Source organism: Panthera pardus, unplaced genomic scaffold (assembly GCF_024362965.1).
Source record: "Panthera pardus isolate Hobbes unplaced genomic scaffold, ASM2436296v1 HiC_scaffold_12, whole genome shotgun sequence".
In the NCBI taxonomy this organism is placed as follows: domain Eukaryota; kingdom Metazoa; phylum Chordata; class Mammalia; order Carnivora; family Felidae; genus Panthera; species Panthera pardus.
This window is the reverse complement of record NW_026526677.1, coordinates 16,897,129-16,912,100: the sequence shown is the minus strand read 5'-3', so window position 1 is coordinate 16,912,100 and position 14,972 is coordinate 16,897,129. Positions and strand designations below refer to the sequence as shown.

Sequence of the window (14,972 nt, the reverse complement as noted above, 5' to 3'; positions counted from 1 at the left end):
CCTCATGACAAATGGCTCTGACTCGGGCCTTTATAAATGAGGCTCTTGCAGCAAAAAGCTCAAAAGGCCATTGTCCTCTCGACAATACACAGTTGACTTTGCTGAAAATTAGACTATTAAAAAAATAAGTGTCTCCCTATGCTCTTCTGTTTTTATTCAACTTCCAGACAACAGAAGGCCTAGTTGGTATTCCTGTCCCTGGATAGCACAAGTCCTTTCCTTACCCAGGTGCTCTTGGTAAGAAACCGAGGCCCTCATCTCTATGCCAAGGACTGTGCACACGTGTAAGGGTTTAGATATCTGGGAGGAAGGCTCAGGCTCTGGGGGTATCATTCACAGGGGACAACTAAGAGCACGGCCCCCTTGGAACTGCAGAGCTTTAACTTTTCCCTAAGGAACAGTAATAGATAATTACCATTTACAAATTTCTCTCTTCCCTTATTCTACCTTTCATTTCATCTGCACATATTCCATATTCCTACTGTGCATTTTACATTAAAAAACAAATCTATAGGGGCGCCTGGGTGGCTCAGTTGGTTAAGCGGCCGACTTCGGCTCAGGTCATGATCTCACGGTCCGTGAGTTCAAGCCCCGCGTCGGGCTCTGTGCTGACAGCTCAGAGCCTGGAGCCTGTTTTGGATTCTGTGTCTCCCTCTCTCTGACCCTCCCCCGTTCATGCTCTGTCTCTCTCTGTCTCAAAAATAAATAAACGTTAAAAAAAAATAAAAAAAAACAAAAAACAAAAAACCAATCTATATCTCTAAGTGGTTATGCCCTCCTTCCCCCCCCCCCCCCCCCGCGGCTGTTTAATTCTTTCCTTCTGTGTTTTCCCCTTCTATACCCAAGTACAATCCACACATATTCCCTTTTCCTTCTCTTCTAGCATTCCTCAAAATGAATATTCATATGTATTTTACTTGCCCAGAAAGAATGCTAATTCTAAAGTTGCTGAGCAATAGCCTATACTTCTAAGCAATAGGCTCAAAATCCTCAAGGAAAGAGCGAGAATTTAGATAGGCATATATTTTAGAAATGTGTTGGGGCTCTCCAGGTACCAGATATCCTATTCCTGATCCCCAGGAAGTCTCCCCACTTCTCTGAGACTTTTCATTATTCTGCCTCTGCTGAACACAAAGCAGGTTCATCTAAGGTAGTTAGCTCCAACAAAGATCTGAGCACTTTAGGGGTAAACTTCAGAAATTATCCACTCTGATTTTACAAATCAGACACTGAGGCATAGGGTGTGAAAGGGACTTGCCCAAGATCAAATCTGTCAAGCAACAAATTTGACTCAGCCTAAACTAGAACCCGGGCCACTCTCTACACAGGAGTTGTCAGGCTAAGGGGGCAGCAGGCACTGATGAGTGATCCCAGGTCCCACCGCAGCTGCTCTAGGAGTCACTTGCTGTTTTACCAATTTAGTTCAAAACTGGTTCAAGTAGGAGTCAAAAAGGACTCAGGCAACATTTCATTTGGAGAAGTAGGAAGTGAGACAGCTGAGCTTTCGCAGCTCATTTCCCAGGAACATTCACAAACAGGCCCCACTCTTAGAAAACACCAAGCCTCTTACACCCAATACTTAACATTCAGTCCTCGTATGTTCTCTCCTCTATTTCGCCCACTGCTTCCTAAGTGGTTTTCCTGCATCCATACACTTGCCACTTTAGGTCACCCCAACCAATGCTGTCCGAATTAGCTGCCTCAAATACATCTTCAATAATAACTTCCCCCAGATAAAAATACGATCCAGGGGCGCCCAGATGGCTCAGTTGGTTAAGTGTCTGACTTCGGCTCAGGTCACGATCTCATGGTTTGTGAGTTTGAGTCCTGCATCAGGCCCTCTGCTGTCAGCACAGAGCCCGCTTCAGATCCACTGTCTCCCTCTCTCTCTGCCCCTCCCCTGTACTCGCTCTCTCTCCCTTCCTAAAATAAATAAACATTAAAGAAAATAATAATAAAGTCCAAACTTTCAGCCAGACATTCCAGGCCCTCAGTTCAGGCCTTTCTGATCTTCTCTATCACATTACAAGCATTCTGTAGCTCTAGCCACAGATTTATTCAGGGTCCCCTGTAAATCATCTATCTCTGGGCTTTTGCTTACGCTGCTTCCTTTGAATCTCTTAGATTCTACTGTACCTATCTCCTGTACCCTAACTTCATCCTCCACATCACTTCATCTAAGTCCTATGCAGTCTTCCCACCCAGTTGAAACCCATGGAGCCTCCTCACATCTCCCCAAATACTCTCTTCCCTTCATAGAACGCTGCTCTGTATTTTAGTGCTACCTTATTACAGTCTGTCTCGGAAGTTATTATGTAAAAATCTGCTCCCGTTATTTCATAGCCTAAAACTCTTCAATGACTCCCTTCACCTACAAAATAAAGTTTACCTCCTTTGCAAGGTACAGGAGACTCTCCAAAGATCTGGTGCCACCTTAAGTCTCAGGGCTCATCTCCTGCCACATATCTTGGACTTTAAAATCTAGTCAAACTTATCAACAAGGGAATTTCTGAAATATTCCATGCTATTTCACGTTTCTATGACTGTGCATTTATTTGTCTTTCTCCCAAGTATGTCTAGAAGTAAAGGGCCTATTGTAATATGTATAACTTTCTCTTTTATAAACCCACCTTGTAGGGGCGCCTGGGTGGCTCAGTCGGTTGAAGGTCCAACTTCAGGTCAGGTCATGATCTCACGGTTTGTGGGTTTGAGCCTTGCATCGGGCTCTGTGCTGACAGTGTGGAGCCCTGCTTGGGATTCTCTCTCTCTCTCTCTCTCTCTCTCTGCCCCTTCCCCATTCACACTTTCTCTCTCAAAAATAAATAAATAAAAACTTATAAAAAAAAATGAATAAACCCACCTTGTAAAAGAAGCAATCAACCACTACAAAAATCAAGTAAGTGAAATTATTGAAAACTCTCTGGTAAAAAGGAAGAGAACAGTTCCTTATCTCATCCCACTTTAAGAACGACTTCTGTATAACACCACCACTCACCAAATACAGCTCATTGCCTGATTCCTGACTGTTCTAACAGGTTGCAGTCCATAAAGAGAATAGCTTTAAAGTGTGTTTCCTTTGAATTTCTCTTCTACTTCTAACATCAAAGAGTCTATGGTTTGTAAGTTAAAGAAAAGAACAAAAGCAACTCTTCTTCAAAATGAAGTAGACGAGAACACTCTCCAAAGATTTACTCTTCCTTTTCTTGGCTACAGTTATGTATCTGTTATTAGCAGGCAGACTCCCACAAGAGTCCCGGAAATTCTGGGCACAGAAGAGAGAGCAAGAACAAGTACTACCAATGGCATGTAGCTTCACTCCACTGGAATTTCTAGCCACGAGAACTTGAAGCAAGTATATGAGCCTCACAAAGCTGCCAGGATTTCGCCTATAGACAGACGATAAGAATAGTATTATTTGGTTTCTAACGTGTTTTCTTTGCCATGACTCAACTAAATTTCAGTTACGGCAAAAGGGCAGGTGAAGAATATTAAATTCTGAACTAAAAGCAAGCAACTCCTCTTATGTCAACCCAATCAGATGGTAGAGCTGAGTGACAGCCTTCAGAACTCTCAGCTACATCATACACCAAAAAGACCTTTTAACAACTTCCTTGCTAGAAGGTGTCTAGCAAGGGGACCATCAAAGGAGTAGTCCTTTCTGTATGAGGCTCTCTGCACGTGTGTATGGGGTACTGCTAGAACACTTCATTCCAAACTAAGGAACCAGAACCCATCTCTGGCACCCAGAAGTTACTGTCATACAATGAAACATTTTTGCCTGTTTGGTCATAATATGGATTTCTGGGTAAAAGGAACTCAAACACAACCAAATAAATTAGAAAAATGAAGAAAACAGATGTAATAGATCTAAAGTGATTTCATCTTAAGGCTGAAAGCCTAGAATTCTCACTGAGACGTTTTTCCAAAGTAAGCCTAATGTCACAACGGTGAATGAAGAACTTGCTCTCTTCTGAGCTAGCAACAACCTGAAGTGAATGTAATTCCCCTGTGGCTGGGATGTGTGGTGGAGATATTTGCGACTGATCCAGTCTGAAGCTTCTCCAGTTGTCATCAGCTCTGGGTATTCTTTGCCTTGGAAGGCAAAGCAGTTACAAAAAGAGGCAAGAAGGGCAAGAAATGAACTACGGATGATTCTGGGATTATACGTACATTTAGAGTAACAGATAACATGAGGAAGGGGGTGAGGATAACAGGAACAATAGACATATACCACCTCTTGTGCAGGCCTTAGCGACTTCTGGGATACAGCACTTAACCACAGGGCTTCAAAAAAGCTTCCCTCTCTTTCCAAAGGGATGGTGAAAATTAAAATGGCAGTTTTCCTTATGCTTATTTGCCTTCTACATTCTAGCAGGTGGTCTGGGCTCAAAAGCAGGCAGACAGCAATGTCAGTGACAGCCACACCTTTACCCTGCTTGTGAATATCTTTATGCAAAGACAGATGCTGAACGCTTCAGGACAGACCTTCTGACAGCGGGTTTCTGGATGCCCTGTTTGTGCATTTTGATAAACACAGGGACCCTGCAGTCTCAATTCTGGCCACAGACAGAGATGAATGGCAGGAGATGATGCCTGCCTGGATAGATGGTCATTAATCCAGACCACAAAAGAACAGAAAATTTAACCTGCTGCCGACCAACCTTCAAAGTTATCTTCCCTAGAGATAAATCTAGATAGTCTTCTTCCACAGCAAGCTCAGGGAGCAAGAGCTCAAATGTGGTTCTACATCATTTTTAAAGGTTTTTAAATCTGCAGGACAATAAAAGCCAGACACTAAATATGTTTACTCCTGTTCTCAAATCTCAGACATGTCTGATTTTGGTTGTCTCTGTATCCTTATTTTAAAAAATACTACAGTGGAGTAAATACCTCATTAGGTTATTATAAGAATTAAATGAGGGGCGCCTGAGTGGCTCAATTGGTTAAGCGGCAGACTTCGGCTCAGGTCATGATCGCATGGCTCGTGAGTTTGAGCCCCGCGTTGGGCTCTGTGCTGACAACTCATAGCCTGAAGCCTGCTTCAGATTCTGTGTCTCCCTCCCCACCCCCTCTGCCCCTCCCCTGCTCCCACTCTGTGTCTTTCTCTCTCAAAAATAAAAACATTAAAAAATTTTTTTTTAAAGAATTAAACAAGATTTATATATATAAATATATTTTTATATATTACAAATATTTTATATGTTATAGAATACATATGAAAAATATTATCATAGGTGATAGACGATGGAAAAGAATCAAAAAAGATGGGATCTGGGGACTCTATACACCTGGAAGGGACAAGGTAGATAACACCAAAATGATTCCCAGCTTAGCAAATGGGGTGAGAACTGAAGATGTTGAAGTGGGATGGCAAAGGCAGGAGCATGGCGTGTTGTGCAGGCAAGGAAACCAGTAGAGCAGTTTCTCTTAACAGCCCCCTAAGTGTTAGGAAGATTCCAGGTCCTGTCTAACTTACCTGCTTCTCTGTACCTGAAAGAACTATACATTATAATCATATGAGCTTCTGACTTTCCTTCTATTATCAAAGCTAAGGAAAAGGACTGAGGCAAAGAAATTAAAATGGGTGGATACAGGGGCACCTGGGTGGCTTAGTCGGTTAAGTTTCCAACCCTTGATTTCAGCTCAGGTCATGATCTCGTGGTTCGTGAGATCAAGCCCTGTGTTGGGCTCAGTGCTGACAGCGCGGAGCCTGCTTGGAATTCTCTCCCTCCCTCTCTCTGTCCCTCCCCTGTTCTCATGCACCCATGAACCCTCTCTGTCTTTCAAAATAAATAAACTTTAAAAAAATGGTTAACAATGGGCTGACACATTCCCTCAGTTCTCTCTCATTCCCTCCTAGAGTACCTAGAAGTTAAGAGAAGAGAAGCAGCCGCAGGCAGCACTCAGTTTACAACAGGGGGAGGAGAGCAGGGAAAGAGAAAGAATGAACAGACGGGAACTCAGCATCAACCAGCCAGCAACATCCTTCACTAGGAGACCTGGACTACTAATATTGAGGTGACTAATCCACAGCTGCTATTAAAAACAAGATTACAGTCTGCATCAGCTCAAAAAGAAAGGCAAACACCCCGGCAAGGGACTTTCAGAGGAGCATTAGAGAAATCAGCCCATTGTTACCAACCAGGGAGCAACAGAAGACCCCTAGGGAGAAATAATGGTAAGTCAGTGCATGAAAGGTGAAGAAGGCAATGTAAATTCAGGTCGCGCTGAAGCCAGGGGGAAGGTGAGAGCACAGGTGGGCTGTGGGGAGCACAGGGAGGAGCGAGTCTGACACAGGAAAATCGAGGGGGAAGGAAGGGGAGAGGGAGGAGGTGGTAGCAGAAGAAAGAGAAGGTAAGATGAGAACAGAACATTTTAAACTAATCCAGAACTCCATTGTGAAGGACAAGTCACGAGGCAAGATACAGCTCAAAGGCATAAGCCCCACGTTTCACCACTGCAAAGAGATTACACAGCCTTCCAAACGTGCATGGAGGGAGGCTATGCAACCTGCACTGACTCCCAGAGCTCCCCAGGATTACTGAGGCTTTTCAGCAGTACTCAGTCCCAGCAGTGTCGGCACATACCTGAAACTGCTTCTCTGAATAGACCCCAGAGCTGGAAAAATGATCATATCTGCAGGGGAACATATTTCACTACTGGTATCTGTCTGGGTAAGGGAGTGGAGACTCTCCCTCACTGCTGGTATATGCACCCACCTTCCCCTAGAGTGGACTGAAGGGAGAATGACATGTGCTGGGAGCCAGAGGGCAGCCGATGAGAGAGGATCGGGGCCCCTGCTCCAAGAGCCACCACCGCGGCTTCAGGGCATCCCTGCATTTCTTTCATGTTTGTTTCTTCCCCAGACAAAAGAACCGCCTATTCAGTCGGCCTTTTGCTTCCAAGTACACAATTGCTAGCGTGTTTAAGGACCATATCAGAAAGGCAAATTGGTATAAAGGTTGTTTCCACCTCCTTAGTCATCTTTAGCAAAAAGATTTCTCCAACACATCTTAAAGCTCTATTGCAAGGTGGCTCCTGGGGAACTATCCATTCAGCTCACGGAAGAGGAAGGTTGAGAAGGAGGCAAGAAATCTTAACATCCCAGACCTGACCAGGTGATGTCAAGATAGAGAACGAAAAAAAGGAGAATGACTGACAGGCTGTCCTATTCCAATGCTGTCAGCAAAAAAAGGAGAAAAAAATTAATGCTTAACCACCTCTCTCTCTCTCTTGTTTTGCATGTTTGAGAGTATCAAAATATAGGAATCAAAACAAGAGCTAAGCGTCCTATTTGATATAAACCAGGAATGGATATTCTTTCAGAATGGAAAGAAACACAGTGAATGGTTAGAAAGGTGAGGAGCAGGAGGTCAGAGAGTTCAAACACAGCAGTGACACTGGGGTGTTTAATCCTGTGCACAGGGCTGACCCTGCTCCTTTACCTCACCCCCATCATCCAATCGACCACTCAAAAACACCAGAAGAGCAAGGAATCACCTCTCAAACTACCACATTAGTTTGACAGGCAACTTTCAAAGGATCCTAATGGGGGAGGTTGCAGGAGGGAGATAGTTTAAGCAATGGAGTAGGACCTCAAAGAATCAGTGTGATTCAAGGGTACGAAGGGACCTGTCTTTAGGGAAATCCAGATATTTCTTTTTTTTTCTTTTTTTCAATTTTTAATGTTTACTTATTATTTGGAGACACAGAGAGAGGGAGACACAGAATCCTAAGCAGGCTCCAGGCTCTGAGCTGTCAGCACAGAGCCCAAGGCTGGGCTCAAACTCACGGACCGCGAGATCGTGACCTGAGCAAAGCCGGACGCTTAACTGACTGAGCCACCCAGGCACCCCCAGATATTTCTGTTATTTCTAATCTCTATACCTACTCCGCTTAATAAAAAATATCAACCATCCTTTCTCTCTGACATTGTGAAAACAGGCCATGAGAAGCACTTCCATAGCCACTGTTCATGCAAAAGGGAAATAACGGTGCTGCCTATGTAGCAGCAGCCATCTTCTCCAGCCTGGCCTGGGGCCAACGGGCCATCTCTCCCACGGGCTCCATGAAACAGCAGCACAACTGCCAGAGGTGGCAGTACCCTGCACATTTTAACCCCCTTCCCCTCACCCCATCCTGCTACTCATACATAAGAACTTTGGGGTTTGAAGCAAGAAAGGCCAACCACTGCTGCTTGGACAGTGGTCAACTTAGAAGCACACACAGCTTGGGAGGACAGGGAAGAAAGCAAGCTGAGTAGGTACTTACTCAAAGTCCTCAAACTCCAAGTCGGTTCCCTCTACTGATGGGCCCTGGTTGTCTGAGGAAGAGGAGGAGGTGGAGGAACGGAGCCGGTTCTGCTGATAGCGCATGGAGCGCTGGCGAATACTGTCTCTCCGTGAGAGATACTGGATCATCCTCTGGGCGTAGTATGCGGCAGGAGATAATCTGAGAGAGACAGAGATGGACAAACACAAACTAGCACTAATGTGGGGAATACTGTGAAAGACAGTAAATCCAGCTCTCCCTGCTGAGGCGAACTCCGGAGACGTGAAAAATAAAGGGCATTTAACTCACCAGGAGGTCTGTACTGCACAATATGCTTATTAGACTACCACCCGTGTTTCTGTTCCGAGAGGAGGCAAAGAGGCTGTGTAATCAGTCATCATCTGCTCAATAGCTGCCCCCTCCCAAGGGGATAACACTGGACCTTCCTTTTTTAGTTTCTTTAGGGACCCATTTTAGCCTCTCAGGGTGCCATTCATACAGATTCACAGCCTTCTTCAACCATCCAGACTCAAAATATAAGAAACGAAAAGGGACCACAGCCACCTTCTAAAGGCCAGCTCTCCCTTCATTTTATACAAGAGAATAGAGGCCAGGAGATGGCAAAATGGACATGACCAGAGAAGGTACTATCTTCACCAGGTCTTCTTTCTTCTCCAACAGATCCACATAGCTCCATATTTGCCCTAGCTCCCTAAAGTGAGCTCTCTGAACCTCTCAGCTCTAATGGGTTACTCACAGACATTCGTAACACAGAGAAAATATTCAGGATTGAAAAAGAGAGTAAAATATACTCAAGAAAACAAAATCTCACAGGGAAGAAAAGATTTTTCTATTTCTTACAATAGAGCATCCGAGGTGACATGGGCACTAAGCAATACAGGAGGCAACAGTTATTCCTTTTTCTCCTTCCTTACTGTGGCTATTCTCAATGAATTAGTCTAGACCTCTAGTCTGTGTCTTAGTGTCTTCATACCCCTGAAAACGCCTAGTGTCTCCTACAATTTACCACATTCCCTTTCTCAAGTTTTTCCTCCATCTTTCACAAGACTGCTATATACTAAGAAAGTGAGAGAAGAACAATACACTTTGACTCAACAATTCCACTAGGAATCTTATCATATAGAAAAACACAAGGATATATACATGTTGTTAGCATTAGTGAAAAACTAGGAAATGTCTCAAATGCCCACCAAGAGGTTAAAGAAATAAACTATATCCATACAAAGAAACACTATGTAACTATTAAAAAGAATAAATCATCCCTATACACACACAAGAAAACCCTCTAAAACAAAAATTTAACTGGGAGAAAAACTGAAGAATGGTATGCATATACTAATATGTACACAAAAACATATGTTTCTGTAATTAGAACAAAAAACTAAAGGAAACACAGCAATTCTAATGAGGATTCCTGGGAATCTTAACTTCTATAATGTTTGAACATAAAAGGAAAAAAAGTATGTATGTGTGTACACACACATAACACATATATATTTAATGGAAATCTGGAAAAACTGACTGAGAATGGAAATAATAACAGTTACATCCAAATGGTAGGGAAAGTATTTACAAAATCTTGCTGCCCTACATTTCCTTACCCCTAAACAAAGTTTCTGGGAAAACCTCAGTGTGTCTACTGACTCAGAACAAAGGAGATTCTGCAGTCACCTGCTATAGGAACTAAGGCTGTCTCTGAAATGCCAGTCATCAGAGGTGGTATCCTTCTGGGCAATCATCAAATGGAATTCCCAAGAAGGCCAAATGACAATCTTTGGAACTCAAAAGTCTTTGCTACAGAACAATATACTGCATTTGGCATCACTGAATCCAAATCATACAGCAGGTCGGCATGGGATACACAGATGTCTTGGCCAAGATCATCAGAGTACAAGAATCATTTCTTAAAAGTCTCAATGTGTGGAGCTTCCATTATCCATGTGGGCCCCTGTTGCCATGCATTTTGCAAGGATGAATCAAGAATCTTAAATTTTCAAGAGACAAAAGTCAGCACTCTTGAGTTGTTCCTTTACCTACTAAATATACAGAAATTTTCCAGAAGTCAGCCATTGATGGTTAAATTGTCAAGTCAACCAGACTAGAAAAGAGTGTAAAAAACATTTCAAGAGCAGAATGAAGATTCTTCTTCTGGAATGGATTCTGAAAAGTGTCTGTAAGTATACACATTTCTCAGTTGTTAACCCACCCTAGTAACTAATGGGAAAATTATATTATTGGCGACAGAAGTAGAAAGAATGTTGATGCAGACAATAAGATTGCCCTTTTATGTAAGGGCGCAATTTTAGCACTAGGTAACCTAATTGTTTAATTTCACTATGGCATAGGAATTCCTTCTAAGCTACAAAACTATGCATCAATGGCAAAGAAAAAGGGATTCCTGGCACAATTATTAAATACAAGTACATCCTGGCCTCGTCTTTGTAGGTAGCCAGAGGGAAGATAAGGATCTGAATGCTGAATCATCTCACAAACACTTTGACCTATATATACTGTGTAGGGTGAAGTCTAAGAGGAAAAACTAATTAAACAACCAGCAATGAGGTAGCAATCATCCTCTTACTGAAGAGCTGTATAATCACCAAACTCTGAAGTGTTCCAAGCAAATATTTTTAATGTTTAATAAATTGCAAGTTTTCTTCAAGGAAGAATATTTTCTCCTCCAAGAAAACCTATTTTGTGTTAAGAGGGAAAATGTAAAAATAGCAACACCACAAAGTATGACACTTTCTGTGATAAAGAGATCTGAGTGGGAGTAAATAAAAGATTTATTACATGAAAGGAAGACAAATAATGGTCTTTAAGAATTACCATTAAACTTTGTCAGGTTAAAAATTCTGGGGATGAGATTCCTATAGCTGTCCTAAAAAGAAACTATTTTATAGCAAGAAGTTCTCTGTCTTAGTGTTTCAGAGTCATCTGATTGATGCCAAAAATTTCTTTCTTTTATTTAGGACTTATTACTTTTAAGTATGATTAGAGACATACACTTCCATGTTTGGTCGTCATCTCAGCTGCCTCCCCATATTCCCTGGTCCTTCGATTTGCCATTTCTGGGGTATGGAAAAGGAAGCAAGAGGGTAATGGGGAATCTTTTCATTAGTCTCTCAGAAAGAACACTCAGTATCATGACACCACTGTGGCCAACAACAAAATCACTCAATATCCCTAGAATGAACCTTATCTACAGGCCTTTCCAGACTTGAAATTCTTAATCTAAAGCAAAGCTCACTGGAGTGCCTAGGTGGCTCAGTTGGCTAAGCGCCCGACTTTTGGCTCAGGTCATGATCTCACAGTTTGTGGGGTTGAGCCCCACGTGGGGCTCTATGCTCACAGCTCAGAGCCTAGAGCCTGCTTCAGATTCTGTGTCTCCCTCTCTCTCTCTACCCCTCCCCCATTCGTTCTCTCTCAAGAATAACCTTAAAGAATACATTAAAAAACAAATAAAAATAAAGCAAAGCTCATTTAGCTTTTATCTAACCTCTATTTGTTAACTTGCCAACCCCACCATTATAAATTACTCTTTCTTTTGGCAAAGCCTCACAATGAGCTCTAGTGTTGCCTAAATGATGTGAAGGTTATCCCTTTTTGAGGTCATTAACAGAATCAGTTAAGTCTGGTTGTAACAACACCAAAGGACTGCTCACTATATAAATGTTATACATCAACTTGACACCCCATCCTTGGTCCTCAATTTCCAGTATCAGGTAAGGGTGGGCCTTGAACTCATTTAAATGTTTTCTTTTGTTTTTTAAATCCCTTCAAGAACTCTTCAAATACCTTCTAATCGGTGTAAGGTAAATGCTTTAATAAAATGGCAACTTGTTCTTTTTGGTTACCCTTTTGTCAGTCATCTCTTCCTTTAGGTGGCATCCAAAAATTGAACATCTGAATGAGCTTGATTTCTGCCTTTTGATGATCTAAATTCTCTCTCAAATGAGAGCAAGTAGGATTTTTTGTTAGCTGGTTAGTTTTAATTTGTAAGTAATTTCCCTACTAATAAAAACTTGTTTCCCTTTTGGCTGTCCCTTTGAATGGCAACAGCCTCCCTGATTAGCAAAAAAGAAGTACCCTGTGACTCTGCCAGTGGCCTCCTCAGGTCCCTCCTCTAAGTGCCCCACTTATAGGAATGAGCCCCAAAGGACAAGAGCTCAGTCACAACTCCCTGTCATCAGAGGTTCTGTTCACTTACCTGCAACACTTCCCAATCACCTGAACCACCTGTCTCAAAACTGTAACTGAAGAGTAAAAGAGCACCAGGACCAGAGAGGCACAGAATGGGGCTTCCAACAGCTTGGCAACCCCAAGGGCAGCCCCTCCCCCCCACCTAGTGCCATTTCTCACTTTGGCCTTACCTCGCTGGGTCTGGGTAAATTGGGTGCTCTCTGGATCCTGCTCCATCATAACGGGATAATGAAATGAGGGAAGACTCCAGCAGCCTCCTAGCAGAGATTAAAAAAATGGCAATAATCCCTGTCAATTACCAACTCAGAGGTCATTCATAAGGAAAAATAGGGGGAGAGATAAATAACATCCCCCTTTGCAGCTAACGGACACCTATTATCTGGGATCACACCCTTCCTACAAACTAAATAAATAAATAAATGAGCTACAGAGCTCCCACACTGGGTATGGCCACTGTATATGCTGAATACTGCTCTTCAGTGAGAAATGAACAAGTGCTTCAGAGACATGATCTTATTTCTATTTGTAGTATCTCCAGCAGACAAATAGGAGGTGGGGATCAACACAGGAGGGGGAAATTAGGCATACCCAGAGATTATCATGTAGTGCCAACATTTATCTTGGTGTTCAGTTCCTCCATGTTACCCTAATCCACATTCCCTTATCTTCTACTCATTCTGCTCTGCCTACACCCTTTTTGTGAGAAGGAGTACTCCTCAGGCTCTCTTAACAACTGACAAAAATCTTTAATTATATAATCTAGCCCAATCATAAGTTCAACTGAGCATATATGATACACCCACATTTTATTGAGTACTTTTTTGGTGCCAGGTGAATACTAAGCACTTCACATATATTTCTTTACTTAAATCTCACCATAACCTGGAAAGGGAGGCATTACTATACAAACATGAGAACACTGGGCCTAAAAGTTAAGCATATGGCACTGTGGCACAGGGCTATTAAATGACAGCACCAGGACTCCATGAAGTTCTGTGAACTCCAAAATGCTTCAAACCAGGATGCTATACTGTAGGACCTTGTAGGCTCCAGGCAGGTAAAAAGTGTGTATGTATCCACTGTGAGTCCAAGCTAGAAGGTGGGCTTTGTATCACTGGCTCTTCTGTTTTTTAAGGGAAGCCAGAAATCTGGACTTCTCCATGTAATCTCCTGACAGTTAAAGTTTAGCTAAAACATTTTTTTCCCTCTTTGTACAGGGGCCACTTTAAACACATCTGATAAATGTGGCCCAGGGACCCCCTAGTTTGCCATGTCTGCCACACTGCTTCCCAATTCAAATGTGCCTTGGCAGCCAATCAAGCTCCTGCCAGAGAACACATTTCAAAGGAAATGGTCTCAGAAAGAAATGCATATTGTTCCTCTCCAGCAGCATCTTGCCTGGCTCTCCCGGGAACAGGTCTCCGGCTCCCTGCCAGACTCTTCTTTAAAGCAGATCTGCAGGATAAGGACAGCAGCTACCAATCTTTTCCAATTGAGTTAATTCAATTCACTGTTATTAAAACCAGCTGGCTTTAGGTATAGTCATGTGCAGTCACTTTATCCCAGCAACTGGCTCACCAGAGCATTTCCCCTAACAGCCTGGAAAAGAGATATAGCAGAGGCCCTGTCAAGCTGGCTTGCTACCTTTCCTGCCCAGGACAACCAACTGTTACATGATGCTTTCTATCTAGACAAGGCCTATAACCCCCACACATAAGACCCTTTACACAGTCCTACTACTGACGGGAGAGAACATTACAATGTAACCAATGAGGCAGAGAAGAAAGCAATAAAATACATCTCTCGGGTTGAAAACCTGAATCTTCAATGGTATCACTGTTTACAGCAGCAAAAATGCCATGTTTCATCAATTCTAAGAGCCACCCTCCCATTTATAATATGTCTGAAATTGGGATGTATCTTATAAATGCATGACGCCGTTTAATTGGCAGGATTTTTTTTCTTTTCATTAGGGTCACATAAAATAATGACTAAAATAATGGTATGTCTCGGAGTTTTGCACCACAGAATGTTAGAGGAAGGGGCAGTGAGAGGCAAACAGACTGGAGAAAGAAGAAAAGTGAAATTTCGAGAGGAGTATCTATTCAGGACTTTTATGCCATCTTAGATAAATACTTGTTCACTACTAATGAATTAGTTCTAGGAATTGGAAGGTTGGAGAATAGAAGCAAGACCTGGGAGCAGCTGACTTCCCTGGAACACCGAGAGGTTTGTTCCATCCCAAAGGGCTCTGGAGTCAGTCCTGGCCATAACAGCCCTGGCTTTTTATCCTCCAAATGGCTGCTTAGTAAGCAGAAGCCCTTTGGCAAAGAGCATCCTGCAGAGGGACCAACACATATCCTTCTTAAGCACTTCTGCCTGGAAAATGATGCTACTAAGTTGGGAAGCCAACATTACCCCCTACTTCTATGCTAACTAAGGCTGTGTCAGTATTCAGAGAGAGAAGATGACTTTTT

General features: G+C 42.7%; 1 protein-coding gene across 10 annotated transcripts in view; it reads right to left on the bottom strand.

Moving 5' to 3' along the window:
• Nucleotides 1-14,972, bottom strand: part of AMBRA1 (autophagy and beclin 1 regulator 1) — a 177,836-nt gene that overhangs the window by 97,349 nt on the left and 65,515 nt on the right. For 7 of the 10 annotated variants that reach the window (XR_008421142.1, XM_053899775.1, XM_053899770.1 and 4 more), the window contains 2 exons: nucleotides 12,666-12,752; nucleotides 8,272-8,451 (listed from right to left, as the gene is read on the bottom strand). The exons of 1 other annotated variant lie outside the window; for it this stretch is intronic. Coding sequence is in view for 8 of the 9 variants with exons in the window: in XM_053899775.1 (XP_053755750.1) it covers nucleotides 8,272-8,451; nucleotides 12,666-12,752 (267 nt within the window). In the remaining variant the exon portion in view is untranslated. The remainder of the gene's footprint in view (nucleotides 1-8,271; nucleotides 8,452-12,665; nucleotides 12,753-14,972) is intronic. 2 more of the 10 variants (XM_053899774.1, XM_053899777.1) reach the window with 1 other exon arrangement.